A 27,297-nucleotide genomic window follows, 5' to 3' on the forward strand; every position below is an offset into this window, starting at 1 on the left:
CAGAACAGCTACAGCACCTCAGGCTAGAGGGGACATGATACAAGGGGACATGAGGTGATTTAAAAGTGTGAGATACAGGCAGGGGCTCCTCATGCTGGGTACAGGCTAGATCTATCCCCAACCCTGTCTCAAGCATGGCAGAGACCATCAGCAGGAGCAGGAGGAAAAGCAGAGTGAGATATCTGCCCTGTCACGAAAGCCCTCCTTGGCCCCAGTGGGGCCGCAGGAGGTGCCCAGACTTGGGGACAAATAGTCAAGTGCAGACCTGCCCTGTCTGAGACAGCCCACGCCCTGCTTTTGGACCCCACTTGTATTTTCTTTGTCCTCCACAGCGTGCTGTGACAATGATTGCCCCAACTTAACTCCCAGAGCTAGAAGCACCTCATCTCCTGGGATCAAAGCCTCAGCCGTGAACCCTCCCAGAAACACCCATCAGTTCCCCAGCCGCATCACCAGACGTGGTGTGAAGAAGCAACATTTTATTGGAGACTCGGCCCTTGCCTTTACAGTTTGGGCACTGACACGGCGGGGCAGTGAGGAACAGGGGATGCCTGCGCCGGCAGAGCCCTGCGGCTGGCGCTCAGCCGCACTTGGCCAGGCACTCGAGGAGCTCCATGCGAATGGCGATGCGCACGTGCCAGCCCAGCGGGATCAGGCGGATGTAGCGGGCCACGATGGGCGGCCGCAGCAGGTTCTGCACCGAGGACGAGCGGTCCGAATTGCCGTAGAAAACCTGCGGAGAGAGGTGAGGGCAGGCGGTCAGGGGGCTGGGAATCCTGCCCCGGGAGTCCAGGCTGCCTGTGTAGAGCAGAGGAGAAGGAGGCACCCTCTTCTCCACGCCCAAAGTAAAAGACACTAAAAATAGCCAGGCATAGACAATTTTTATAACAGCAACTGTATTTTCTAAGTCAGTCTCCCCTCAATGTTCTTGCAGTTGTTCTGCTCGAGCTAGACTTAATCTTGCCCCGTTTTCTGTCACTTGCAGCAAGGCACCATATGTTCAGAGTGAGTGTAATTGACACTTGACTGTTTGCAGTTCATGAACAGGGATCCCAGACACATGGATATCAACAAAACCTTTATTTGAGGGCCCTTTCTCCCCTGCTTGGCCATGCTGCCACATCTCCTGCTGCCATGACCTGTGTTTTGAGGAAAGCTCAGCATCTCCTTGGGACTGCAGGAATGGGCACTTCAGCAAAGACACCAAAGCCTCCCATGCTGGAAGAGAGACATCCCCATAGATGAACACTGAGGACATCTCAGAAGCAGTGGCTGTGGCATCCTCCAGCCCGTCTGGAGGGGACTGCACATGGACCACAAGCACCACCATAAGGTCACCTCAGTGCAATTTTCCACTCCAGACTTGCCAGTAGGAAGTGCAGCACAAGAACAGTTCCATGGGTTGTGATCTACCGAGTCGTAGATTTTGTCTCGATGTTTTTCTGCATCATCACCAGGTGCAAGCCCTGGACTTACTGCAGAAAAGGAGCCCTTATTTTGTAGTGCCCAGGCATGGCTGGGGTTGTGTGGCCACAACTGAGGAAGGAGTTTTGTGATGGAGGTGCTGACAGCAAATACCTCCCAGCTTCATAGCTTCATGGACTGCACTATCATCATCAGAAAACACTAAAAAATGTACCTCCTTTTTCTGTGGCTGGTCAGCTTGGCACTTGCTCTCACCACAGCAGGGATGCCCCTCTCTCAGCTGCCCTTGCACGTGGGGTGAGCACTGAGCCTTATCCACCCTGCTGCTCCCAACAGACTCCACTCTTGGGGCATCTTCCCAACCAAGACCTGATGCATGTCACCAAACACACCCACCCCTCCTCCACTGAAGCACAAAAGCCCACCAACCCGGTTGTTCCCGGTCTGGTCTTTGTAGTAAACCCAGTTGAGGTTCTCATCGGTGCGGTACTGCATGCTGTACTTGGTCATCCACTCGTCAGCATCGCAGCGGCCTTGCGTCAGGATCCCTGAGATCACCTTCACCTCCTTCAGGTCGATCTGCAGCCACTGCCCATTGTCCTGGTACTTGGAGAGCCACGCGCACCTGGGGAGACATGGCCAGCCCTACTACAGCCTCTGCCGCTGCCCTCTTGGGCAGACCCTCCTGTGCAGCCCCCTGCACCCACCGACCCCCTGAGGAAGCATCTTTGGACTCACCCGAAGCCTTGGCCATTGAGGCGGGCCTTGTTGGCCGTCCAGGAGGAGTACCACCCCGTGTACTGCTCGGGGTTGGAGCAGCTTATCTGGTCAGGGGTGACTGCGCCAGACTCGAAGCCCAGGGGCTTGTGGTAGGGACACTCTGCAGAATGAGGGGAAAAAATGCCATAAGGGACACAAGTGGCTTTAGCTCTTGGGTGAGTTTGCATGCTTGTTGTTGCCAACCCCTGTGGTTTCACCACTCCCTCTCTTCCTGGACAGGATGCTGGGGATGCTCTTATACCCAGACCTCAGCCTCTGCAGTATTTGCTGATGAGGGACCATGGAGTCTTCATTTCTAACTTCTCTTATGTGAATTTCTGACTCCTCTCTCTCAAGCTTACTAAACTTGTGCTGCCTGCAACATTTTGGGGCAATGGTTTTATTGAGATGTTGCAGTCCGAATCTCCTTACAAGCATGCAGAAGCAGATACACATTGGATGCATTGGCCTCCAGGCTGTTAGCCTCTGCCTCGTCCTTGAGAAATGTCTGTCACAGCTTTTCTTGCTGGACTTTGTCTTCTTCTGCTCCTCCATTCACTGTCTTGATTTATGGCTATGCCTACAAGGCAAAATTGCCAAGGCAGCTCTGATCATCCTTCCACCCTCAGACCTTCTGCATTTTCTGGTATGGGGTCACATTGTATCTGGAGATGATCTTGTCCGGTGGAAAACCTGCAGGCACTGTGGTGTCAGTAAGGTGTAATGCTTGGCCTTGCTAAAGGCTTGGGGATCTCCATCTGAGTTTTTGCCTTCAGATCTTCAGGCTACAAAACTTGACCCCACAGCTGTCCTCTGAGGCAGCGAGAAGTTCAACAAGACTCCTGCTGGCTGAAAAACCACTATGGGTAGAAAACCTCATTCAGCATGAAACCTTTCTATGGTAGTCACCACACAGTGCTCTGGAAAGCAAGCCTTTGGTGAGACTGCCATGCAGAGTGCCTGCATGCTACCTGGACCTAGCTGTGGATTTTTTTTCATTTATGCTCATGTTTTTTCGGATGAGGTTGTCACTGTTTATCTAGACAGACATGAAGAAGGTGCTCAGAAGCATCAGGTGGGGATTGCCTGAGCAAACATCTATCTCATGGGCAATATTTTCTGATTTTTCAGCCTGTGAAGCAGATGTGCTAAGGGTGACTCTGTCACATTTTCCAAGTCACAGAATCATAGAATCATAGAATGGTAGGGGTTGGAAGGACCTTTAGAGATCATCTAATCCAACTCCCCTGCAGAAGCAGATTCACCTGGATCAGGTGGCACAGGAACATGTCCAGGGGGATCCTGAAGACCTCCAAGGAAGGAGACTCCACAACCCCTCTGGGCAGCCTGTGCCAGGGCTCCCTCACCTGAACAGTGAAATAGTTTTTTCTTATATTTAAATGGAACTTTTTGTGTTCCAGCTTCATCCCATTACCCCTTGTCCTCTTGCTTGATACCATTGTAAAAAAGTGCTGCTCCAACCTCCTGACACTCACTATTTAGATATTTGTAAATATTAATAAGATCCCCCCCCACTCAGTCTAGTTCATTTTAAGGGTTTTGGCATTAAAGAAGCAGGTGCAGCTCTGTGCCACTTCCCAGGAGGATATGATGTTTCCTTGCCTTAGCCATGCCTGACCAACCAATGTGGTGCCTCATGTTAAGAATGACCCACACACAGGGAGCAGCAGCAGATGCCCAGGGCCTGGCATAAACGCGGCCCAGTGCTGCAGCCGCACAGTCAATGTCTCATTAGCAAGCTGCACTAGGTTGATATCATATGCATCGATATCTCATTAACATATCTTGCTCAGTTGGCACCTCATTAACATGCCTTTCCCCACAAAAACAGATACCCACCCCCCCCACCCCCCCCAACCTTCCTCTAGGCATGGAAACATCACATTTTTTTCCACCACATTAAAACCCTTGCTCGCCTTGTGCAAGAGGGCTGCTGGGCTGGAGTGGCCCTGTGTGTTTGCTACTCAGCAGGCTTATCTTCAACACCAGATAACTTCTCTTTTAGCAACACTAATCCAAGGCCACACAACTGCAATTCGCAGGTCACCTTCTGGCACAGCCAGCTGCACCATGCACCAGGGCCCACACAACCACCCCTTGGTGCTGAACCATCTAAGCCAGTTAACACCATCACTGCTGACCTGGAGAAAACTCCTGCAGCAGTTGCAAGTGCCATAGACAGCCCTGCAACACCTCAGCATGGCTGCTCTGCAAACCCTCCCCAGGCAGCAGGGAGACCAGGCCACACTGCTGGGCCACGCCAGGCCAGGTGAGGAGAGTGCTGAGCCTCTCTGGCTGGGCAGACAGACAGCTGGGAGACATGGTGACAATATTTATTATTCAGCTTTCATTAATCAAGGAAGAGGCATCCATTACTCAGCTGCATAATTGTTAGATGCTGGATCAGCTGCCCAGGGAGGCAGTGCAGTCACCATGCCTAGAGGTACCTAAAAGTCATGTAGATGAGGTGCTGAGGGACATGGTTTAGTTTAGCAGTGGGCTTGGCAGTGTGAGGTTAGTAGCTGGACTCAATGATATTTAAAGGTTTTTTCCAACCTCAACAATTATATGATTCTATAATGCTAACGCTAAGCTGGACAGAAAACCTAGAACCATTCCCCTCACACTTGTGTCCCTCAGTCACGGGCTGATTAATCAAAACTGATGTGTCTCCTTTCCTTCTCTTTCAAGGAGCAAGCCAATAGCTTTAAACACAAAGTGGGTGGGTTTAGATTGGATACAAAGAAGAAATTTTTTATGATGCAGACCATGAGCCACTGGAGTGGGTTGCTCAGAGAAGGGGATGCCCCATCCCTGGAGGTGTTCCAGGCCAGGTTGGATGGAGAAACCTGCTCTAGTAGAAGAAAGGTGCCTTTGCCCATGGCAGGGGGGTTGTACTAGATGATCTGTAAAGATCCCTTCCAACCCAAATTATGCTGTGATTCTGTGACACCTTGGTGCAACAGCAAGATAATACCAGACTGTAGCAAGACTTCAGATGGAAAACTGTACACCATTAAAGAGCAAGAAAGCATGTAGGTCATATCTTCTTGTCAATAATACATTTTTCTTTGCTTTCTAGCCCATCCAGGCTTCCACTCAGAGCCCTTCCAAGGTAACTCATTTTATCTCCTCCTTAAGGACGGTCATGCCAAATGCTGAGCACTGGGGTGACTGTTTTCCTCTATGTATCTCCCCTGGGGAACCCCGGGGCAGCAAAACACACCTCTTGCAGGAGCTGGAAAGAGACGGTTGCTAGCGGACATGAGGCAAGTACTGCTCTGGCACCCAGCCCCAGGGTGAGCTGAACACCTGTGTGACAGAGGCCTGAACAGGAGGACAGCTTCTGTGGCATACACAAGCTAAACCTGAGGATCACCAATAAAACCTTTGTGGGATAACACATCAGGGAAAATCTGGCAGTTGCAGAGAATATAACAAGGAAAGAGATTGATCAGCAATCTATAAAACATCACCTATGAGGAATGACTGAAGGAGCTGAGCAGGGGCAGCCCAGAGAAAACATGAAGGAAACACAACTGTGGTCTTTTGTTGTTTAAAAATATGTTGCAGACTGTTTTCCCTGACCCCTGGATAGAGGCCAAGATGTCATGACCTAAACTACAGCAAGGGAGAATAAGCCTAGGTGATACAAAAGGTTTCCTACAGCAAATCCCGCACACAGCTGTAGCTGCCCCAGGCAATTTCTACGAGCACCAGTGTGGAGGGCTGTAGGCACAGGGCAGGTAAGTGCCCACCAGCAGCCGCCAGCCTGGGCCACCCCCACAGCCCATACATGGCCCCCACTGCTGCTACCCCTCTGCCTGGTGATGCAGTCACCGTGCACCTCCCACCAGTGCAGCTCCCCTGACCTCACTGGCAGCTGAGTTTGGAGCAAGTATGGCTGCAATGTGCCACCTCCACAATGCAGGGTGCAGTGGGGGAGGCTGCTGAGGGTCACCAGACACATACAGCTAAAAGCACACTGGGCCATTACCTGGCATGCACTCTAAGTTGTTTGTTCCACTGGACCACACTGAGTTAGGACCTCCTTGGCAATCACATTTGCAAGCCTTGCTGTGCCACAGCTCCAGTCTCTCATCCTAAAGGGAAAGTAAAAAAAACAATAAGAAATCAACGTAGTTAATGACAATGGTGACATGAGGCTAAATCAGAGTCCTTAAGCTGAAGCTTAGACAGACACTCATATCTCCCAAGGCTGCTGCACCTTCTCTGACCCCCTTTCTTCATGCCAGCCTGACATGAAATGTAGGATGATTCCCCCTTGGGATTCAGAGGTCAGAGCACGTGCCTGGGCTTGAAGGCCCATGGACCATTCCTCTTTCTGCCTCGAGGCACTGGAGCTGGGCAGTGCCAGACCCCCAGCAGTCACCCAGCAGCCAAATCAGCCAGAGAGACTTACCTCCCCTGGGGAGAGGGCCATCGCAGCTGGGACAGCCAGTGTGGAGGGAAGAAGAGAAAGAGAGATCAGAAATTAAAATGCTGCGAGCAGATGTCAGAAAATGCAATAAACAAATGTCCCCTGAGCTGGAGACAAATGAGGCAGGAGAGATAAATCTACCATGTTTCCCCAAGCTGATTGCCCGGGGAAAATCTGAGGAATTGGGCAGGATCAGGGTGCTGTGTGTGCCCATGTTGGTGCTGCTACTCCACTGCATTTTCTTTCGATGCCTTCTGATCACATAGTCCTGAAACATCTTGAGGAGAAACCCACACTGGCCCCCTCAGCCTCTGCTTTACAACTAATTTTGCCCCTATCTCTTTTTGTTGTCTTCTTGGCCCATAGTTTCCTCTACCCATTTTGCCTTTAATATATGTGAGCTGATGACCTCCAAAGGTGAAATCTCAGCCTGGCACCACCACAAAACCCCAGTGCCTTCAGAAGATGTGGGACACTTTTGGAGGTGCCTGGCCCAAGATCACCCTCTCTGAGCAGAATGGAGGAAAATGAAATTTATCTAGGTCTCCCCAATCCATCTGACATACAAAGCTCCCTAGTTTTTTTTCTTTCTTAGAGAAAACCAGTTGTTGTGGCCATAGAGGAAGAGTTGCTATTTTTGGAACATCTGATCTGTTTCATCTCCTGCCTGTAGCTGAGTAATGGCTTTTTTATGAGCCCTTTCCTCACTGAAAGGGCTCTCTCGCATCACAGCCAAGTCCATTGCAGACTATGTTAATAACATTTGGACTGCTGCAGTAATGCACAGACAGCTATGAAAATAAAATAATGAAAAAAAATAGTCCCATGACGGCTGATAACTCATCAAAACACAAGCCAAATGCCAAGCAGGGTGTTTTCAATGGCAGTAGAGAATCTGCAAGGCACTCGAGACCAAGGTACTGAGCAGGTAACAGCTCGTGCACGGGAGCCGTGAGAAACCCAGCATCTCCAAATAGAGGTTTTGTGAATACAAAAGGAGGATCTTTTCACCAAATGAATTAGACTCTGAATTATCCACTGAAATCTAGTTATGATTTATTCATTTGTACACTGTCACTTTGCTGAGCCTAGGAAGCTCCAACTAATGCTGGGGGATTTACAGCTCGCATTTCTATAGCAAGTTTCATCTCAAAAGACTCACAAGCACTGTGCAATTATAATCAGCTGAAATATAAAGGATATACAAAACTCTGCTTATTGCTGAAATGCAACTGCTCCTCGAGTGTGGCTCTGAGCTTGAATAGATAAAGTCCAAAGGAAAACCCCAGCAAAGAACGAAACAATATAGAATTTGTTTAAAAAAACGATCCTTTCTTTAATGCAGAGATCTCCTTTGCTTCATTGTCCCATGGCAGCCTTTCTGGCTTTAGATGCTTTAGAGGCTTTAGAGGCGTTCAAAGCTTTCACTGCATTGGCCCTGACAGATAAAATAAATGTTGGTCTATACAAAAAGATGTGGCTTTCTATAAGGTCCAAGGAGGAGGCAGGGGACACCCAGACCCCATCAAGCTCATCAGGAAAACATAAGTGCATGTCTCTGGATCTGGCCTCTTGGCAAGTGTAGGATGGGGGGGCCATGCAAAACACCATGCTCTACCTTTCCCAGCACATGTTACCCAGCCAAGCCCCATGACTTCATCATGCAAAAAGAAAACCAAGGCAGAGGTGCAAGTGCAAGGCCACACAGTGCATTGCACTTCTGTGCGGTGCCACATGAGGCAAAGCACATCAATATAAACCAGTGTGAGGGTGGTTTTGCGTTAATGCTGCCTGTCATCAGATCGATATGCTGCAAACCAGGCCTTTACCACCTATCAAAACTGTACTGGCTTTGGCAATGAAAGCCCTGCAGTGCCTCCCCTGACTGCTTGGTGCTCTCTTTGATGTCCGTGCATTGGCATCAGGGGTATAGAAGCCAGGCTGGCAAGCACCTCTCCTGCCCCTCCAGCCCATGACGTGGTGGCCTTTCCCAGCAGGCCAGACATTCTGCCCTGAGAGCTCCAGATGCAAGGGTTGGCTTGGTTAGTCCATCATTTGAGAGTGCATCTCTCCAGCCAGCACAGCCTAGCGTGTCCCCATTGCCCAGTAATCACTGAGCAGGACTGAGCTCATGGGGCTGCAGCCTCAGCTCCTTCAGGCTGAAGGCACTCAAGTTTTATTTAGTCATATGCAGCATGCCCTTGTGGCCAAGAAGGCCGACAGCATCCTGGGATGCATCAAGAAGAGTGTGGCCAGCAGGTCAAGGTTGGTTCTGCTCCCCCTCTACTCTGCCCTGGTGAGGCCTCATCTGGAGTACTGTGTCCTATTCTGGGCTCCTCAGCTCAAGAGGGACAGAGAACTTCTGGAGAGAGTCCAGTGCAGGGCCACCAAGATGATCAGGGGACTGGAGCATCTTACTTATGAGGAAAGGCTGCGGAACTGAGGCTGTTTAGTCCAGATAAGATGAGACTGAGGCAGGGATCTCATTAGTATTTCCCAATATCTAAATGGTGGGTGTCAGGAGGTTGGGCCATCCTTTTTTTCTGTTGTATCTAGTGACAGGAAAAGAGGTAATGGAAAGATACTGGAACACAAAGAGTTCCATTTAAACATAAGAAAAAACTATTTCACTGTGACGGTGAGGGAGCCCTGGCACAGGCTGCCCAGGGAAGGTGTGGAGTCTCCTTCCTTGGAGGTCTTCAAGACCTGCCTGGACATATTCCTGTGTGACCTGATCTAGGTGGGACCTGCTTCTGCAGGGGGGTTGGACTAGATGGTCCCTTCCAACCCCTACCATTCTGTGATTCTATGATTCTATGATATGTGCTCAATACATGTTTCTTAACCTCTTTATTTTCATCTTTGGAGAACTGTTTTTTGTAGGAAAAAAGTTTTGTGGACTGTTTCCTGTTTTCCTTATGGTAGTTAAATGCACTTTGGCCTGGCAGTGACCTGACAAGAAGGGCCATGCAGAGGTGAAAGCAAAGGTGCCTGCACCTCTGCCTAAATACTTGCATGACTTCTCTGTGGCACCTAAGGTATCTTTAGGGGCTACAGAGAAAACCTGGTAAACAAACCAGCACATGAATGTACATTGTACAGGGATAAAAGACTTGATTATATGTGCATCCAGTCCACTTGCTCATGAGAAAGACTGCATTGTGGTGAAGCCTGCTTTTGTGCACCACGTGCCTGCGGTGGGGAGAGGGGATGGAAACTACCAGGCTGATGTAACGTATTGCTTTGGGTGCATGCTGAGCCCTTCAGCGGGACTCTGAGTCCCTGACTCAGTATGTGAGAGTCACGATGAAAATTTAGCACATCATTGACAGATGCAGATGGAAATCCAACTTCTGTGAGAGAAACAGGAAAAAAAGAATAGTTTTCAGGTGGTGGGTACATGATAGCACCAACTTAAGCACCAGGAATAGATCCTTCTACCCAGGTCGACCTGGTGTTCCTTGGGTGGCTGCACCCAGCCATTGATACTTGCTTCTGAGACACTTTTAGGGGTTTTAGAGTTGTCTGCCAGGGGAAATAAGAGTGTGAATTTCAAGCAGAAAGGCCCCTTATTTCAATACAATGTGTTAATGGGTCAGCCCTGTAGCACACAGTGGCGCAAAGGCGGTGCCAGGGCAGGGACACAGTCTGTTCCTGCTGGGCTGGGCGTCTCCACTCCTCGCTGCATGGCTCAATGGTTTAAACATCTCAAACAGGAGGTCAGCTTTGCTTTACTTTTTTGAGCTAGAAGAGGTTAACAGCTAAGGGAGGGTAAGCACAGCAGCAGACAGGCCAAATATACTGCCTGGGCAGCATGGCCTGATAACCCCTAGCGTTGGGAGAACAGAGGAGACGAAAAGATGCCCTTGCCTGCAGTCAGACAGAAAAAGTAGCAATTGATATATTGGTGTGTTTACAGCTGTGACGGGCCCTGTCCTACAAAGGAAATGAAGAGGAAAGCTGGCTGCCAATAGTCTAAAAATGTGATGGCCAGCGTGCTTTTACAGCGAGCGTGTTTGCCTTCAAGGAAGGTTACAAAGATAATTGGTAATTGTAGGTCAGACAGAACGAATTGCTGCAATTCATGGGAGAGTCATAAGTCCTGCACGGCCGCCGGGGGCTGTTGTTTTAAAAGTACACAACTGAAAAAAGACCTACCACAAAACACTAAAAAGGAAAGAGCCCTATTTACAGCCTCCACAGTGCCTCAGGACAATCAGCAAAACCATCAGTTCAGTGAAATAAATGATTACCTGTGTGTTCTTGTGAGAGCTGGGGAGATAAGGCGCATGCCTTTCCTGTGCCTCCCTCCCACCCTGCAGCATGGCACGTCCCATGCACCACCATGCACAAATGCAACCATGTAGCACAGGATTTGGGGACTGGGGCTTGAGCAATCACCAAGGGATGATTTTGTGCGAGCACATCTATGCTGATAGGGCTGGGCTGGAGCACAGGCCCTGGCATGGCCCTGTTCAGCACTAGCTGCTGAGCAGGATGATGGAGAGAGATACCCCAGCAACTGGCCCAGGTCTGGAGGAGAAAGAAAAGAGATGGCAGAGGTAGCCCTCAGGTGCCAGACACAGGTTCCAGAGGTGGAAGTGGGATAAAGCAGCAGCCACAACCTGGGGCCAGCTGGGGGAAGTAAGGGGCAAGCAGTAGCTAGGAGGCTCAGCTGCTGGCATTTTAATGACAGGAACAGGTACTTGCATGTCTCAGAAAACCTGGGGTCATTAAGAATGTGGTTAAACCAGAGAAAGAAAGGAGGAAAGTAAGTGTGGGTGGAAGTAACACAGCCAAAGGCCAAGCGCACTTTGATAAGGTCCACTCTGAGAAATCATATGGCTTATCCTGACCACAGAGCCGTGACAGCAAGCCCTCCTTTTTTAGCGTGTCTAGGGTTGATGGCAGATGTACAAGCACGAGGAAGCAGATTACAAAACAAAATGACTACAATATAACACAGAATAAATGTCAGTCACTCAATTTACCAGAGTAAGTTCACATAAATCTGATGATTGCAGGCAAAGTATGTGGAAAATGTTAACGACTTTGTTTATGAATTGATTTTACGATTCAGGGGGCCTAGAAGTTTCAGCTGGAAAATAGTTAATTTTGTCTCTCATGTCTGCAAGCGACATCTCATTCTCAGTGCTCAGACAGACAAGCAAAATGACTTTCCCTCTGCATCTCCCAGTGGAAAGTACTCCATGATGCAGTGCTTTCCCAGCGTGGTGGCTCCTGCTGCATAGTCACCTGCTTCCCTTCTGTACATCTGGGCTGTAGGACAGGGAAAACACTTTAAAAACCACTGAAATGTGACTGGAGGCCCAGAAAAGCTGTCACAGAAATTAAAGAGGTGACTGGAATGAATGGCACTGGTTTTACCATGTTTTCTGAAAGGCACACTGTTGCAAGTCCCTGTTTTCCTTGAGCACATCAGGAGAGTATCATGAAGCAGAGTTAGCTAAGGCAGTCTGTAAGCAACACAGAGGCTCAAGACACTGAATAAAAGCACTGTGGTACCTCTGTGCCTGTCGGGTGCTAGTTTGTGGGTTGCTATATTATTAACCTAGCCTATTTTTACATCCTAGTCCTGGAAATCGTGCCAGGCAAGTTAGGTGACTCATATCAGGCTGCACCCCACTCCTCCTTGTCTCTGCGCCAGCGGTGATGGCCCCGGGGAACGCTGCTGCAGCTGTGGCTAGTCCCCAGGTCCCCTCAGCAGGCAGAGCCTCCTCATCCAGCTTCCTGGTTGCTCTGTCTCCAAGCACCTTTTGGTGACCATGGTCTGTGGGACCCTGTCCTGTAAATGCTGCTTTTGTTTCTGAAAAGTGCAGGTTTTCAATGGTCCTTGCGAGCTGTGTTGGCAGACTGAGACCCCTGGGGCATACACAGAGTTGTGTCCACTGAGAGATTTTGGGAACCAGGCTGGCCTAGTGAAAGCAGGGTGATCATCATCCAGGGCTTCTCACTGCCTAAAGCAGCACTGGGCCAAATGCCCCGCCTGTTTGCTTTGTAGATGACATTCTGGCCCTGGCAACCCCCAGGAGGGCACCCGCACCCCAGCACCCACCAGGCTGCCAGGACTGACGGGCACATGGGCAGAGCCAGAGATTGAAGGCAAGAAAACCAGCACCAGCATCAGCCTGCAGAGGGGAGAAGGGCTTGTGCTTCGAGTTAAGCTCCGCTCTCGTCAGCAGTCATTTTCCTCACTCATTTTGTGGGGACTTTTCATGTGTTTATTCTTTTCTTTTCTGTTCCCTTTTCTTTATTTGAATGACTTTAATTTTGTTTCCATCTCCATTCATTTCCATCGTGTCTCGTTTAATATTTGCTGGTATTTATCTCAAAGTGATACAAGCCATGTTTCAATAATGACAATTATACCTATTTAATTAGTATTCATTTCTCTTTTATGCCTGCTGTCTCTATAATATTTCCACAATATCTTTTTGTGCTGTGAAAATACATGAAAAAAACTTAAACAGTTTGAAAAAAAACCCCAACCTTTCCCCCTTTCTTTCTTAAGATACATATATAATTATCTTTTCTTCCACAGTGTTCTTTTAAAAACGTTTGGCAATTTCTGTTCTTATTGACTTGCTTGTTCCTTCCTGCCTAAAGCTCTGCAGAACGTTGCCTGCATATTAATTTCATTAGGTGTATCAATTATGCTCAAGGGCGGCACTGAAGATGTTATTTATGGTGATCTGAAGATGGCTTGGGGCCTTTGATTTTGATTATTTTGTTTTCCAAAGCTGAAAAAAAAACCCATAGAGAGAAAAGAAAGAAAAAAGAAGAAATCCAGTCTTTGTAAACTCCTGAGAAGTGCTTATTCCCCGACAGGCAGTGAGCACGGATGGAGTAACGCGCGGGCACGTCACATCCAATGTGCTAAAACATATTCACGTCAATCCGGGGCTCAGGGTGCTCCCCCTCACCATATGGAGGGGGCCCAGGGGCCTGCCTGCTGCACCATATGCTGCTGCTCCTGCTGCTGCTGCTGCCGTGGTGTCCCCAGCAAACACAAGCCTGGCCAAGAGTGGGGGCTGGAGGTGCTCCTCTAAGCCAGAGAAAATAAGCTAAGGAGCTTATCATGGCATCGGTGCACGTGGCTCCCAGGAGTGACCTAGCAGCACCTTTGCTGTAGTGGGAGAGGCAGGAGTGTGAGGGGAATCTGAGCAAAGGATTGCTGCTCACTCTTTAACCAGAAAGGACCATGAAGCAGAGAAAATCAGTAAATTTTAAAAAACAAACATGTAGATCAAGAAAATAAATGAAATGCCATAGGAGCGATGCCTGGAAAGTGATCCTGCGAGTCATTTTTCACTGCAGGCTCTCCAAAAATATCCTGATGTGTGGGTGTCTATAAAAAGCAAGCTGTGTCTGGGATTGAGAGCAAGGTATGAACTCATTCCAAGGACTAACTGCAGTTATGCCACCCATTGGGGGGGGAAAAAAATGCTGGAGTCTGGGTGAAAACAGCTTTCCAAGAAGCTGGGCCACCAGTTGTCTTCTCACATGGAACAAAGGACACACTCACAAACTATTCACACAGTAATTTCAGTAGCTACTGCCTAGCACTCAGCAAAAGCAACCTCGAACAGCAGCTTTGCCATTGGCTTCAATGAAGTTCAAACACAAAGCAGAAAACTATCTCCTCCTTCCACATCTGGGTTAATTAAAATGGAAGGAGACCCTGACTCTGAATTTTCTGTCTTCTCCCAGCTTCTGTTTCCCTATTATCGTTGCCACTTTTCTGAAAAGCAAATACAAGAAAGCCTCAGAATTGGTAAATGCTTTTCCTGTTTTCTTGACGTATGATTGCTTTTTGTTCTTAAAGTGACTTTGGAAGTCTTTTCTGGGCCAAAATACCTAAAAGAACCTTTAAAAAAGAGGCAGATCTCCAGCAGCAACATCTTGCAGCTAGAGCAAATGATCAGTTCCTGGTTAATCAAGAGTTTTCATTAATGAAGGATCAGTCTTTCATGTTATACTGTACCTCATTTCTCAAATCAGCATTATTATTTACTCACTGGCTCAGCTGCACTACAATTTTCTTTGCAAATTCATATTTTGACAAATTACATGGCAATTTTTTTACACTGCAATTATTTTGTGAAACGAAGTTTTACCACTGAATATTCATAGAGCTGTAAGAACGCTGCTCTCTCATGTACATAAATTACACATCTCCTCCACAATTTTGCCTTTCCCCGATTATGCTTCCATGAGAAGGCAGAGAAGAGCTTTCTCTGTACCCTATAGCCTCTGGCAAAAGAAAGAAACGTGAATGAAACAAGAAATACAAAGAGAGACATCTGAAAGTGCCTCTCAGGAGGCAAAGTGCGTACCTTTGTACCAGAAAAGAAGAGACAGCAGGACGCTTCCCATCTTGAACCGCATCTTTTCCTTCCTCTTTGGGGAATAGCTCCTTAGTGTGCTGCTTGGCTTGCTGGGAGGCCATCAGATTAACTTAAGCATTGCCTAAGCACCTTACTCTCCTCCATTCTAACCGTTTTATCAAGCATCATCAAGCCAACCAGATAATTCTTACTGTCAAGCTCCATTTTAGAGGATGTGTAACAGGTTTTAAAAGGTAAAAAAGTACTGGGCTGCAAATCTGGTTGTGTATGCACACGTATGTCCAAACAAACATGGACACACCTACCTAGAAACCACATATAACCCTTCCCCTCCAAATGCAGGTGTCTAATGCTTATAAAATATAGGTAGTGTATATTGTCTTTTGTGTGCTTCACCTAATCTTTCTCTTTCACATCAATTATTTACCTCTATGCTATCAACGCCTTTCCTAATAATAGCTGCGTGTAGAAATCTGTCCTGGCCCTACTTCTTTTTCAGTCATCTAATTGCAAGGGGCTGAAAACTGCAATTAGTAGATCAAACAGAAGTAGCTCATTTCAGTTGTTTGCTTGCTGAGCTGTAAAAATCTCAACCCAAAAAAGTAAACCTTCCTTTGCTAACAGTTCTAACCTATAGTATCCTCTCAACCAGTTAACATCAGAGTTGCACATTTGATTTTAAAATGACTGAAAGACTCAAGACAACAACAGACTGATAGCGATTACACCCAAGATCCAAGCTCCTCCAATCTCTGTTAATTATGTGCAATTAGCAGTGAATTTTTAATGGAGATTTTTGAAAGCAATTGCCTCAGAAGCAGCTTGCTTTGTTTCAAATGATCTTGGATTGTATGCACAGGGAACAGATTAAAGCGCTACATCGATCACACGGGCTGCTGTTGAATTAAGCTAGACCTGTCCCTGGTCATCTGGTCTACACCCATTCAAAAAACACGGCACAAACAAGGATGGTGACTTTTTGGAATTGGTCGCCTGAGTGGGATTCATCTCACCTGCCTTTGGATAAGCACAGATTTGGAACACCCTGTGAGATGTCAGGTACAGCATCCCCATCTCTAGCACCAATGCACCCTGGCCTTGCCAGGGCATGCAACATGGATGGGATGACTCTCCTGCCAAGGGGGCTGGCTGCTTTGTTCAGCCTCAAGCAGTTTAACCCCCTCAGCCTGATGCTCTTCTCACTTTAAACTACCCTCTGGGAGAGGGCAAGCTATCACAGGCATGGGCACAGCCATCCTCATAGCCAGCTTGTCCCACACACCGGGGAGCATCAGTGCACGGCAGGGTGAGCAAGCAGGGCAGCTTGCCCCAGGCACCAGGAAGGGGGCCATTTTCCAAAGGGCAGGGGGCTGCTCCTGTTTTTTCTGTGGCAGCCTCATGCTTATACGCAGCCCTCCTGTTGGGGCAGCAAGACCCTCCAGAAGGTCCAGTCAGAAGCTGAACAAATGTGAACCTCACTGAGGGTACCAGGGCAGCCTCTGGGTATCTATTGCAGTGTGGCATCTCACTCCAGGCTCTATACCATAACCAGGCAAGGCTTTCTCTCTCTCTCTCTCTTTGACAACTAATCTAAAACAGACTGCCACAGACACAGAGATTTCCAGAGCTGCTGAAGATGCACTGGTGAGCACTTAGTATCTAAATCCCATGGGCTTGAAAATCACGGCTTAGAAATCCCTAAATACCTTCATCCATGTATCTCTTGGAAAACAAGACCAGGGCATCAGCCTCTCACCTTATGGCCTCATAAGCACAGGGCACATAAGCACAGCAGAGCTGCCCACACAGACAAAAAACACCTACTGAATTTTTAAAAGGCAAAACCAAATTCTTCCCCATCACCTCAAACATTTTCAAATCAACTTGGTTCATGGACAACTCTACCCTTCAAATAGGTCTTTATTTTTTAAGAACGGCAATAGCTCAGGGATCATGTTTAGAAATAGCACAGCTACTATCAAAGAATATTTTGTTCAAAGGGACACTCTCAAGACTGGTGACTCCCCAGTTATAAAATTCCTTCCCCACAGGAAAAAAAAAAAAGGGCAGCCTTTGCTCAAAAATATGAACCAATATGAATCAATCAAATTGCTTCGCATCAAGACTAGAAGAGCCTTAAAAATCAAAGTCTCTGTACAAATATTACGCAGTTCAGACCCTCTGTGTTTAATGGTGTTGACGGTCCTTCATGTTAATAACCATGAACAGCAAAACCACTCTGCCACTGCAGAGAGCATTGCTAAACGAATCACATAGTTAATTCCTAGCAAGCATACAAATACTTTCAAGTACAGAAGACAGAAAACATTTTAAGGCCAGTACACAATACTGCCCAAAAGGGCTATAGCTGCCCTTTAGAAATATTAAAAATACTTTCAAAAAGGATAAAAAATCACTTGGTGTTGATAATGGAACAAAATCGTGGCTGGTACAAATGATCTAAGTAGGAGAGTTTGGTGACATCCTCACTGCTATGTAAAGTCAGTGCAGGACCTGCCTGGAGAGGTTCACTTTATTTGCTACACATCTTCTCCAGGTCCAGCTCGTGTCTCATTGGCCTTAACACATTTTGGTATGTTTTCATGGCCCTCAGATATTTTGGTGTGGGAAATAACACCGAGGCCACCTCACACCATTGGCATGTTTTTAGTCCCTGAAATTAAGAGTATGGCTTGTGGGTGCCATGGGCGTGACATGAAGGTATGGTGGCACTTAAGGGTGTGAAGCCCCTGGGATGGCAGCAGAGGAAGCAAAGCTGAGGGGAGACTGTGCAACGCCCTGCCTGTGGATGCTCCCTGGCACATGTCCTTCCCTAGCTGTGTTAGCTGGCCTGAATCACAATTTTAGCAGGAGTTTGCCAAGAACTAAACAGCATTTATGACCAGAGGCCATTGCTCCAGTCCGTACCTTGGCCTTGCTTTAAGAGATATAGACACACATAGCTCAGCACCGTTTGAGAAGTCCCATGGCAGCAACTTACACAGACTAAACATTTTCTGCCTGCAGCTTTCTCCTTATGATAAATGAATTTGCTTCTGGGGACGGCAGAGCTGTTCATCCACAAGCTCTCAAAACAGACATGGGCATGGAGCCCTCCCTGGCACTTAGACGACCAGCAGCATGTGCATATGCCCTTGAAGGGGAAGAAGGAGGCAAAAGCACTCAGGTGTGAGAAAGAAGTACAACTGCACATAGTGATTTCGTGTTACTCCCAAAGTCAGAGTGCCAGACAGCTAAATCAGAGCGGTGCACGCAGATTCACGTGTCTGGAGCTGAAACACACACAAGGCGCAATGTCTCAGCACAAATGTGTGACAGGCATGCTTTGGTTTTAGCCTAGTTAGGCAATGTACAAAATACACATTTATACATGTACGTGTGAACCACAGGCATCTCTCAGAAGCAGGATACTGACATGCTGAGAGAGCAAGACTGCCAGCGCTTTCAGAGCTTGAGTCAAACCATCAGGAGCTGGATCCCTTTGAAATGGATAGAGTTATGATGATCTACACACGCTAAAGATCTGGTTCTTGAAAGCAAATAATATTTCCACGAGTGTGAAGTGTGAGCTTAAGTCATTTTCTGAAAAGAAGCCTTTTCCCTAAATGTAAGAAAACACAATGCAGATAGTTACCTGGTCTGGCCACCACTATCAGGCCTGTTCCCTGTAATGTATACACCTGGGAGAGCTGTGGCTGTTGTTGGCAAGGCAGGCACCATGGGATCATCACCCCTATAAGATAGGAAGTACCTGCAGCAAGGGCTTGCATAGCCTACATTAGAAGAAGTCTAGCTATAGCTGATTCAACTTTCAGCCTGTATCGTGGAAGCAGCCTGTCTGTGGAAGACAGTTTACCCAAGAGGTGAGGTACACTGCTTTGGCTTCACCTCTCGTGGGCTGCACACACACTGCTAACCAGAGAAAGGCCAGACCTAAGTACATCTGCACTTTGAGGCTGCAGGACACACAGGCCCTTAGTGTCATTATGATGTTTAATGATACGACATTATCCTGCTAGGTCTCACTATGTGATATATGGCTGCTTTCTACCCAGGAGAGCTTTCGTAACGCGGCCCAGGTATTCCTGCACTGCACTGCGGTCTCTAACTGCAGCTTGCCCATACTTCAGAGTGTTTCTTTAGTAACAGCAAGCACTGACAAAGGTTAATAGTTTTCTTAAGATGATGATGATTAAGGTAATTTTCTTAATAAGACCTTGATTAAAGTTAAGCCAATTTTTTTCTTTCATCTTTAAGATAGGTAAATCACACCTTCCCTCTCTGATCCTGCAAAGAGCAACTCCTTCTCAGTGGAGCCAAGGACTGTCTTCTTCCTCCTGCAGAGATGTCTTGGCCCCAGCACTCATTAAGGCACTCACATGCAGACAGATGCCGTGACAACATCCATACCCAGAGGTTACCAATTTTTAAAGGCTTGCATCTTCAAAATGAGACAAGTTCAAATTAAAAAGTTAAACTGCTCCAGGGCAAGCTGAGATGGCTCTTTCTTTCATGATTAATAAAAGAAAAGGATACACAGAGTACATGGGAAAACAAGGATGGAGTTAACCGTGCTTGCTAGCTGTGCATGCTGGCCTTTTCCCAGCACTCAAAGACACTTCTGCAAACACAGAGGTGAAAGCAACAGGGGTCAAGTATGCCCTGGTGAGACATCTCCTTGGGGATGCACTGGGCTGCAGCTTTCGGCACTACCACAGGGGTGCTTGCAGGCCCTTAGCCCTGCTTGAGAGGAGACAGGTCACAGTTCCTCCCCACTGCCTCCATGGTTGTTACTTGTCTCTGAGATCTCCTTGGTTACTCAGCTTAGGGACTATACTAAGGTGGGGATTCCTTGCCTGCAGGGAAAGGCTCCTCTTGCAGGTGGCATTCAGCCCCACGAGGATGAAGCCTCTGATCTGCAGCATGGAGAGCCTCCATCTGCAGCACCCAGCACAAGGCCTAAGCCGGATCCATGAGAAGGGGCCCAGAGAAAGTGCAAAATGGCCCATGACAGCCCATAGATTAGACAGGCTTAAAAGGAGAGGCAACACTCTTTTATTAGGCTTCCAGCTCCACTTCTCCACCTGGGCAACCCATGGCTCTGCAAGGCCTTGTGGCCCCTGTGGCCCTGCACAGGCCTCCACATCAGAGGTGTGCAGGCTACCTGCCATCACAAAATATTGGGCTTGGGCTAGATGATCTTTCGCAGTCCCTTCCAACCCTTAAGATTCTGTGTGAATCTTAAGATTCTGTGTGAAATATTGCCCAGGCAGTAAGGTCTCTGCAGTGAGTGACCAGATTAAACCCACGTCAATCCTTCCCTGCAGAGCCATGCTGGGCAGACAGACACAGCTGCTTTGGTGTCTCACAGTGCTGGCTTGAGTCCGCTCTTGCTGGGCGTCTCTGCATTTTGGTTGATGTTGTTGTAGAACTTTTCAGGGGGAAAAAGCAAGCACTGCAGCAACACTGCCTAAATATTCATAGTCTTAGAAAACCGTGCTATTGCACAAGGCCTTTGGAAAGGATCTGCTGGGCCGGGCTTTCCTGTTTGAGGGGCCTTTCTGCTCCCTCCTCACCACATACCACTCCTCCTCTGACGCAGGCAGGGCCCGAGCTTTCTTCAAGTGCTTATGGGAGTGACCCGTAATGGGTAAACAAAAACAAAAGAAACCGGAGATGCATCGCTTTGGAGAAAGCAACAGAAAACACCTGAGGGTGCGCTGGAAAAAAGAAGTTGTCCCGGCGCTGGTTCCACTGGGGCTCGAACCCAGGACCTTCTGCGTGTAAAGCAGACGTGATAACCACTACACTATGGAACCGCCACGTAAACCTACTCCAGCGGCAATGCTCCTATCGACGAGACGCTCCAGTCTTCTTGTCCCCTCCCCTGCCACCCGCCGGCCGACCCCCACACACACACATACGCGCGCGCGCCCAGCCCGCGTGGGTGGGTAGCCGTTGGGCGCGCGGCGAGCCCTCAGGCGGCGGAGGACGCGTCGTGAGGGAAGGCGGGACAGCTCTCCTCGCCTGACGCCCCCGCACACTCGCCCCCTTTTATTTTCTTTCTTTTTTTGTTTTTAAGTGTTAGTTAATTAAAAATATAGCAACTGGAAATTATTTTAATGTTTTTTCTACCCCTCAAAATAGGTACCTACAGAGGTGCAGTGAAGGGAGTAAATCACTCTTCACGGCTCTCACGCAATGGGAAAGCACAGGTAAGGGGTTTCGGTTTTGTGCAAGGCACTGCAGACGTTCCTCTGCACCTTAGGGCTTTTTGGCAGGCAGATTCGGGCCCAGGTCTGCCCCACAAAACACGGCGCAGAGGCGCAACTAATGAGCCTGGAGAGGGAGGTCCCCCGTTCTAGTGAGAACTACGAGCACTGCCTTCCCGTGCATGTATTCGGTACATCTTGGCTTTCAACCTGTATGCTCCTAACGTCGTCACCTCAAAACCCCCGCTTCGGAAATGGTCGGCGAGCCTTCCTGCGCATCCTGCTGCTCTTCTCATTTGCTCTGCTGCTCTGTTCTCCCGGGGGATAAGAGATCGTTGGGTCGGTGCATTCTATCAGGGTACCCAGCAGGTTGACCAAAGCGTGGGAAAAGCAGGTTGAATGCCGTTGAGAGGTGCAGCATGACACACGCCAACACACCCCCGTTTCGAGGGAAGCTGGCTGCGTGGATTTTGTGTAAATCAGTCAGAGGAAGGCGCTCCACTGCTTACTGTGGGGTGTTTCAGCTCTCTTTTAGTAGAGAGGGAAGGCGTAGATGTTTTCCCTTGGTACAGGAGACAGCCTTTAAACCAGCGTGTGGTAAAGGAAGGCAGAGCCTGAAGTCTGTCAGTGTCAGGAACGCCCTTTGACGAAGCGGTCGCGCGGTGCCAAACGGATCGGCGAAAGTTGCGACTAATCCCCTCAGACAAAGCACAGGACACACAGCATCGAAGGCTCTCCTTTACGAGCACGGCAGAGGACCTAAAAGCAGACCTTTCCCTCACCCTGCTGCACCTCCTCCTGTAGCACGTGAAGCCCAGTGTGTACCTGAGGGGGGGTGGGGGGTTCCGGGGTGCTTGGCGGAGCCGGAGGGGCTGCCACCGGCACGGTGCCGCGCCGCCGGCAGGGGACGCCCCGCACTCGCGCGCACCGACCGCCCCGCGGGTCGCAGTGCGTTGGGCTTCGCAGCTGGGCCTAGCGGGGGGCGGAGTGTGAATCACACTCCTTTGCAACCCTCTTTTTTTGGAAAAATTAGAGTTTTGTGACGTGTTCATACAGCACGACAAGGCCTAAGTGTTTGTAGGTGTGTCTTTGCTAAAGGGGAGGTGGATGGAGCTGCACGTGATGTCTGCTCACCCCCTGCTCCTATCTAGCAATATCCAAGATTACTTAGGTTGTGGATTCGTGGTGGATCATCCGCAGATGGTGGCTCATGAGGGTATGGAGCTGCGCAGCTGTTTCTGTGCAGTTCTGTGCCCGTCTGCATCAGGTATTCATTCACCTAGAGACCTTTTTTGTCATCTGTTACACTACACAAAAATGGCCTTGTTTCATCTGTTAGAGTGCATAACCCCAGGTAAGAATGCAGAACCCCAGGTTTTTGCACTATTCACATTACCTCAGTCCTCACCATACTAAATCCTCGTATTCCAAAGAGAGTGGCTGATAGAAATAAAAATTAAGGCACCTGTACACTGTTGAAAGTTACAGATGGAAACTGTTATTTGGAATATAAAAGAGAAGTTTGCAAATTTTCAGAAGCATGTTATGCCTGTAAGCAAAGCAGTATATTGTTTTTAGCTAAATATTGTAGTTGCCTTGGCTCTTGAAATTAATAGTATTTTGCTAGAACAGCAGATGATTTAGTGTTACAAGGTAGAAAATTTTTGTCATTGTAAGCAAATTAATAAGGGTAAGATGAAAATACAGGTGAAGTAAATTACTTCTATAGACTTTGCTGACCTCTTGTCATGTATGTTATAGCTGCACTTAGTCTTTAAAGAACAATAAAAAAATCTTTAAAAAATCCTTCTGCATACTGTGCATTAATGTGTGAGTTGAATCTGTGTACCTTCCTGACTTCGGAAACCTGATTTGACCCAGAGGCACCTTTTGGGAAGAGGCAGTCCAGTAGGCTTCAGGATGTAAGTTTTGCACTGTCTGTGAAGCTTATGGTCCACCAGACCAACAAAATGCAGATCAAGCTGTCATTGGGAATTCTTGTGCCTGTTTCTTTCTCTTCACGTTGCTTCACAAAGATTTGGCAAAACCCGAATGCTGTAGATGGCTGTCATCTCTATAGACTTTTAGGTTGAGGCTGAAGCTAACTTGTGAGTCAGGTAGGACTGTGAAATTAGGTCATGAGTCATTGCTTCCTAGAATAATCTGCATTCAACTGGTAATTTGGGAAATATCTTTCTTTAAAAAAAAAAACACTTCTATTTTTTACAGGAGATATCTTGATGCTTTCATAGCGTTCTGATCTAGTTTCTTGGCCTTCAAGAGTTTGGAGGCCCCACAGCTGCCTTTGCTTCACACTTCTGATTTTGTGTTCTTTTTGCCAAGGATGATAGTTTTGATGTCTTTTATTCATCATGTCACCCAGAATGGGCAGTTGGGGGGAGATTTCTGTTCCTGTTCACCCATATTGACCTCCTCCCTCTTATTTGTGAGAACAGATTTCTGTCATCTCATTGACTGGGAAGAGTTTAAAATTGTTCTGGACTGTTTGTGACTAGACGTCCAGGTCTCTCAGACAGGGACTTCTCCTCTGGACATTACTTTAAAATACTTTGTTATGTCACATAAAAATACTTCTTTGAGCTTGGTAGGGTAAGAGAAGGGGAATCATGGTCAGGACTCAGAAGGAGCACATTCACTTTGACTATTATTATCTTCAGTCTTTCTGAAAAATAGCAGTTACATCACTTTGTAGTGGGTGCTTCTGAGAAATAGGCCTGAAGCAGAATTTGAATTATGTATGTGGAACGCCTGCACAGAGGCTTGCTCAGGAGGTTAATGTTTCCACAGTATTTGGAAAACCGAATATGTGCTATTACATCAAGAAGGGCTGCTTGGTACAGGGATGTCCTGATTTCTGCGCAAGCAACATAACTGGGATTTTTCTCGTCATCCTACACTGCCCAACAACACATTGTCAGAATTTTTTGGCCAGCTTTCTGTTGCAACTGTTGATGCTAAAACCCTTTGCTGTGACTTAAATATGCTCGTGATACATGCCTGCTTAACAAAAAGGCAGTAGTATATGTGACCTTGTTGGTGGGACTGGTATCTTTTCATTGCCTTATGTAGAATGGAGAGTGGTCTTGTTTGGTACAGCCTGTGTCCTTGGATTTGAACAGGAAAGGTTAATTTAAAAAGCATGTTTGTGTTTCCTCAAGTTGCATGTTATTGTGATCCCCATGGGTAACTGGAGAGGTGACTCGGTCCATCAGGGCTGACTCTTTATCGGGTTGCTTGGTCACATCAGACCACTAAGGAAGGGGTTGAACAAATTCCATGAATAGCAAAAGAAAAGATGCAGTGGAGACTTTATGTCCTACAGAACCTGATGTTTATATCTCTCCCCCATTGATATTGCATGAAACATTTCTGATGGATTTGTTGGTCATTGGAACAAACCCTATAGTCTCTCAGTATGCAGAAGTCTTGGTAAATGCCAATGTGGATGAATTTATCAGGTACAGTAAATGTTATTATAAATAATGTGTGTGTCCAGAGTGCAGTGGAAAGAGGTTGTGATATATTTTTGCTTGCATGCATTTTGGCAGAACAGCGTGATCATACATAAATGATTAGCTACTGTAACTCTGATCGGGGAAAGTGCATCCTGCCAGAAAAACAAACATCAAAACCCTTCTGGGTCATGCAGAATTCTCACGCCTGTACGTGTGCCATTTACTGTCTCGTCTCACAGCAGAGGAACAGCTTTAAAATTGGAGGCTTGTGTCTGAGACTCCAGAACCTCAGAGGACTAGCTCAGTCAGTCAAACCAGTGCATTCACACAGCACCTGCTTTGCTGCTTTGGCACTGTAAATATCTTTTGCACTTTAATAAGTACATCCATTCTCTCACAGTAAGGGCCATTGTCTTGTCTGTCCCAAAAGACAATTTAATCTCTCTGTCCTTCACAGTGATGTCTGATGCCTTTAGAACCGTCAGCGGACAGCAGACTGATGGCAAACATTTCCTGAAAAGATAGCATTATTAGACCTTTTGGGCAGGGCTAGAAGGGTGCAGATCTTGCTTTGTTCATCTCTGTGCTCAGTGCAGATCTTGCTTTGTTTGTCTCGTGCTCAGAAGTTTTTTGCTCCCTATCCCGGTCCTGCTGGCTACACTATTTCTGATATGGGCCAGGATGCCATTGGCCTTCTTGGCCACCTGGGCACACTGCTGGCTCATGTTCAGATGGCTGTCAATCAATACCCCCAGGTTCTTTTCCTCTAGGCAGCTTTCCAGCCACTCTGCCCCAAGCCTATAGCATCATGCGGATGACGGATAATGAGGGCTGTACTGGTTATATTATGATACTATACTTCTTCTGATACCTCATATTTTGATTGGTTTGGTGGTGTATGTGTTCAAAATTGCAGTATCCCCATGCTGCCAATATATTGCCAGGAGTGGCAGATTCCTCAGGGGCTGTTGTGGGCAGTACCAAATCATCTTGGGCCCTTCCCTGGGCACCTGTGCAGTGACAGAGAGCCCTGGTCAGCATGATGAGGAGCTAGTTTAGAGGTGTGGGCCCTGCTGCCAAAGTCACAATTTGATTTCAAAGCAGGTAGCAGCAGGGTTTCCTGACCTCATAGGGGAGCAGTGCTGCAGTGTTCTCAGCTTGTCTGATCCCTTTCACAGTTTTGCACAAAGAGGAGAGGAGCCGAAATACAACTTGGTCCACTGAATTCCAGTCACATGTTTATGAGGCGAATGTGTGTGCACACAAGAAGGAATGAAACATATAGGCATTACTGCAGTGCTTCTGAGTGCAAGATTTGAGTGCTTCATGACTTATGCCATTATCTGAGTGTGAGTGTTTTGGAAAACAGCTCTATCACTAGCATGCAGATACAGTGCCCCATGGGAAATTCAGTATTTCTTTCCCTAACAGCCTTCATAACCATGCCAGGCACAGGAGAGAGCCAAGTACCTGGACAGCCCTTGTGTTTTTGTCTGATGTGCTAGATCTGCTAAAATGCAAATCATTGCCTCAACACAGCAGAAAGGCCATTCCTCTTGGAAGAGATCATGTGACTTCAGATGCAAAGCAGATAACTTCAGCCCATCCCTTCCTCTGCCTGAGATTCAGGAGGCATGGTGACGGAACAGCTCTTCAGCAGCGTGCATACAGCTCAGCTGGAGAACTGCAGCCATGAGCTTTCACATCAGGCTGGGCGATGAAAACAGTGTTTTCCCCTGACTATTTCAGAAGAGCAGCGCTCAAGAATTTTCCTCTCGGGAAGCTGTATAAATAGGTAGAGACCTAGTGCAATTGCAGTTTTGAGATCCAGAGCCCCAGAGAAAACTGGAGCACCTGTTCTGCAGAGCTTCACCCCCTGTGCAGTTCTGCTTCCAAAAAGGGGCTGCTTTCTCTTGAATCTTCCATCTCTGTATTGCTGACGCAGAAAGGAAAAACAGGTAATATCTTTGGGTGGGGCGTGTGTGTGTGTATATATATATATATATATATATATATATATTTAGCTTGCTTTTAAAGAGCAAATTTACTTCATCCTAAGTCTGTGAAGGGAATGACAGATGTACATAGGACTATCTATGATGTTACCCTGAGAAAACTTGGTGTGTTTCAATCTATAAAGTTTGGCCTGGACTGGATGAGTTATCCAGAACTTCTCAGATGAGATAGCTGTGAGACTGCCATATTTCATTTACTGTTTAAGAAAAAGTATTTTTATAACTATAATTTTGAACCTTGTTCTGATGCTTAACTTAAACTTTATTACAACCGATAAGAATTTCAGCTGAGGCATGGTTTCCATTTTTAAACTGGCTCAGATTTCAACATATGTTTTCACTGTTCTGAAGCTTTTTTTCCCCCACCATTTTACTCCTTCAAGTAAGGAGAATTAAATGGGATGTCATTAAGACCCTGCTCGTTAACTGCAGGATAGTGTGTGATTTTTTCTTTTTCCTGCAGGATAATAAGCTACAACTGTTGTTGACTTTTATGCTCCGATTTGGTCTAGTTTACTAGAGCTAACTTTGCTTCAGGAGTTTTAGTTTTCTCCTTAC

At 47.4% G+C, this 27,297-nt stretch overlaps 1 protein-coding gene and 1 non-coding gene across 2 annotated transcripts; both read right to left on the minus strand.

The window, feature by feature from the left end:
- Positions 1-580: 580 nt before the first annotated feature.
- Positions 581-15,055, minus strand: RS1 (retinoschisin 1). Its single transcript, XM_061988575.1, has 6 exons — positions 15,004-15,055; positions 6,629-6,654; positions 6,203-6,308; positions 2,164-2,305; positions 1,855-2,050; positions 581-733 (listed from the first exon to the last, which is right to left on the minus strand). The coding sequence occupies exons 1-6, from the start codon at positions 15,053-15,055 to the stop codon at positions 581-583; spliced, it is 675 nt and encodes a 224-aa protein (XP_061844559.1).
- A 5,727-nt stretch (positions 15,056-20,782) lies between these two features.
- On the minus strand, positions 20,783-20,855 carry TRNAV-UAC (transfer RNA valine (anticodon UAC)). Its single transcript has one exon. It is a non-coding gene; the product is annotated as a tRNA-Val (tRNA).
- Between the last annotated feature and the right edge of the window lie 6,442 nt (positions 20,856-27,297).

This window comes from Colius striatus, chromosome 1 (genome assembly GCF_028858725.1).
Source record: "Colius striatus isolate bColStr4 chromosome 1, bColStr4.1.hap1, whole genome shotgun sequence".
Lineage (NCBI taxonomy): Eukaryota > Metazoa > Chordata > Aves > Coliiformes > Coliidae > Colius > Colius striatus.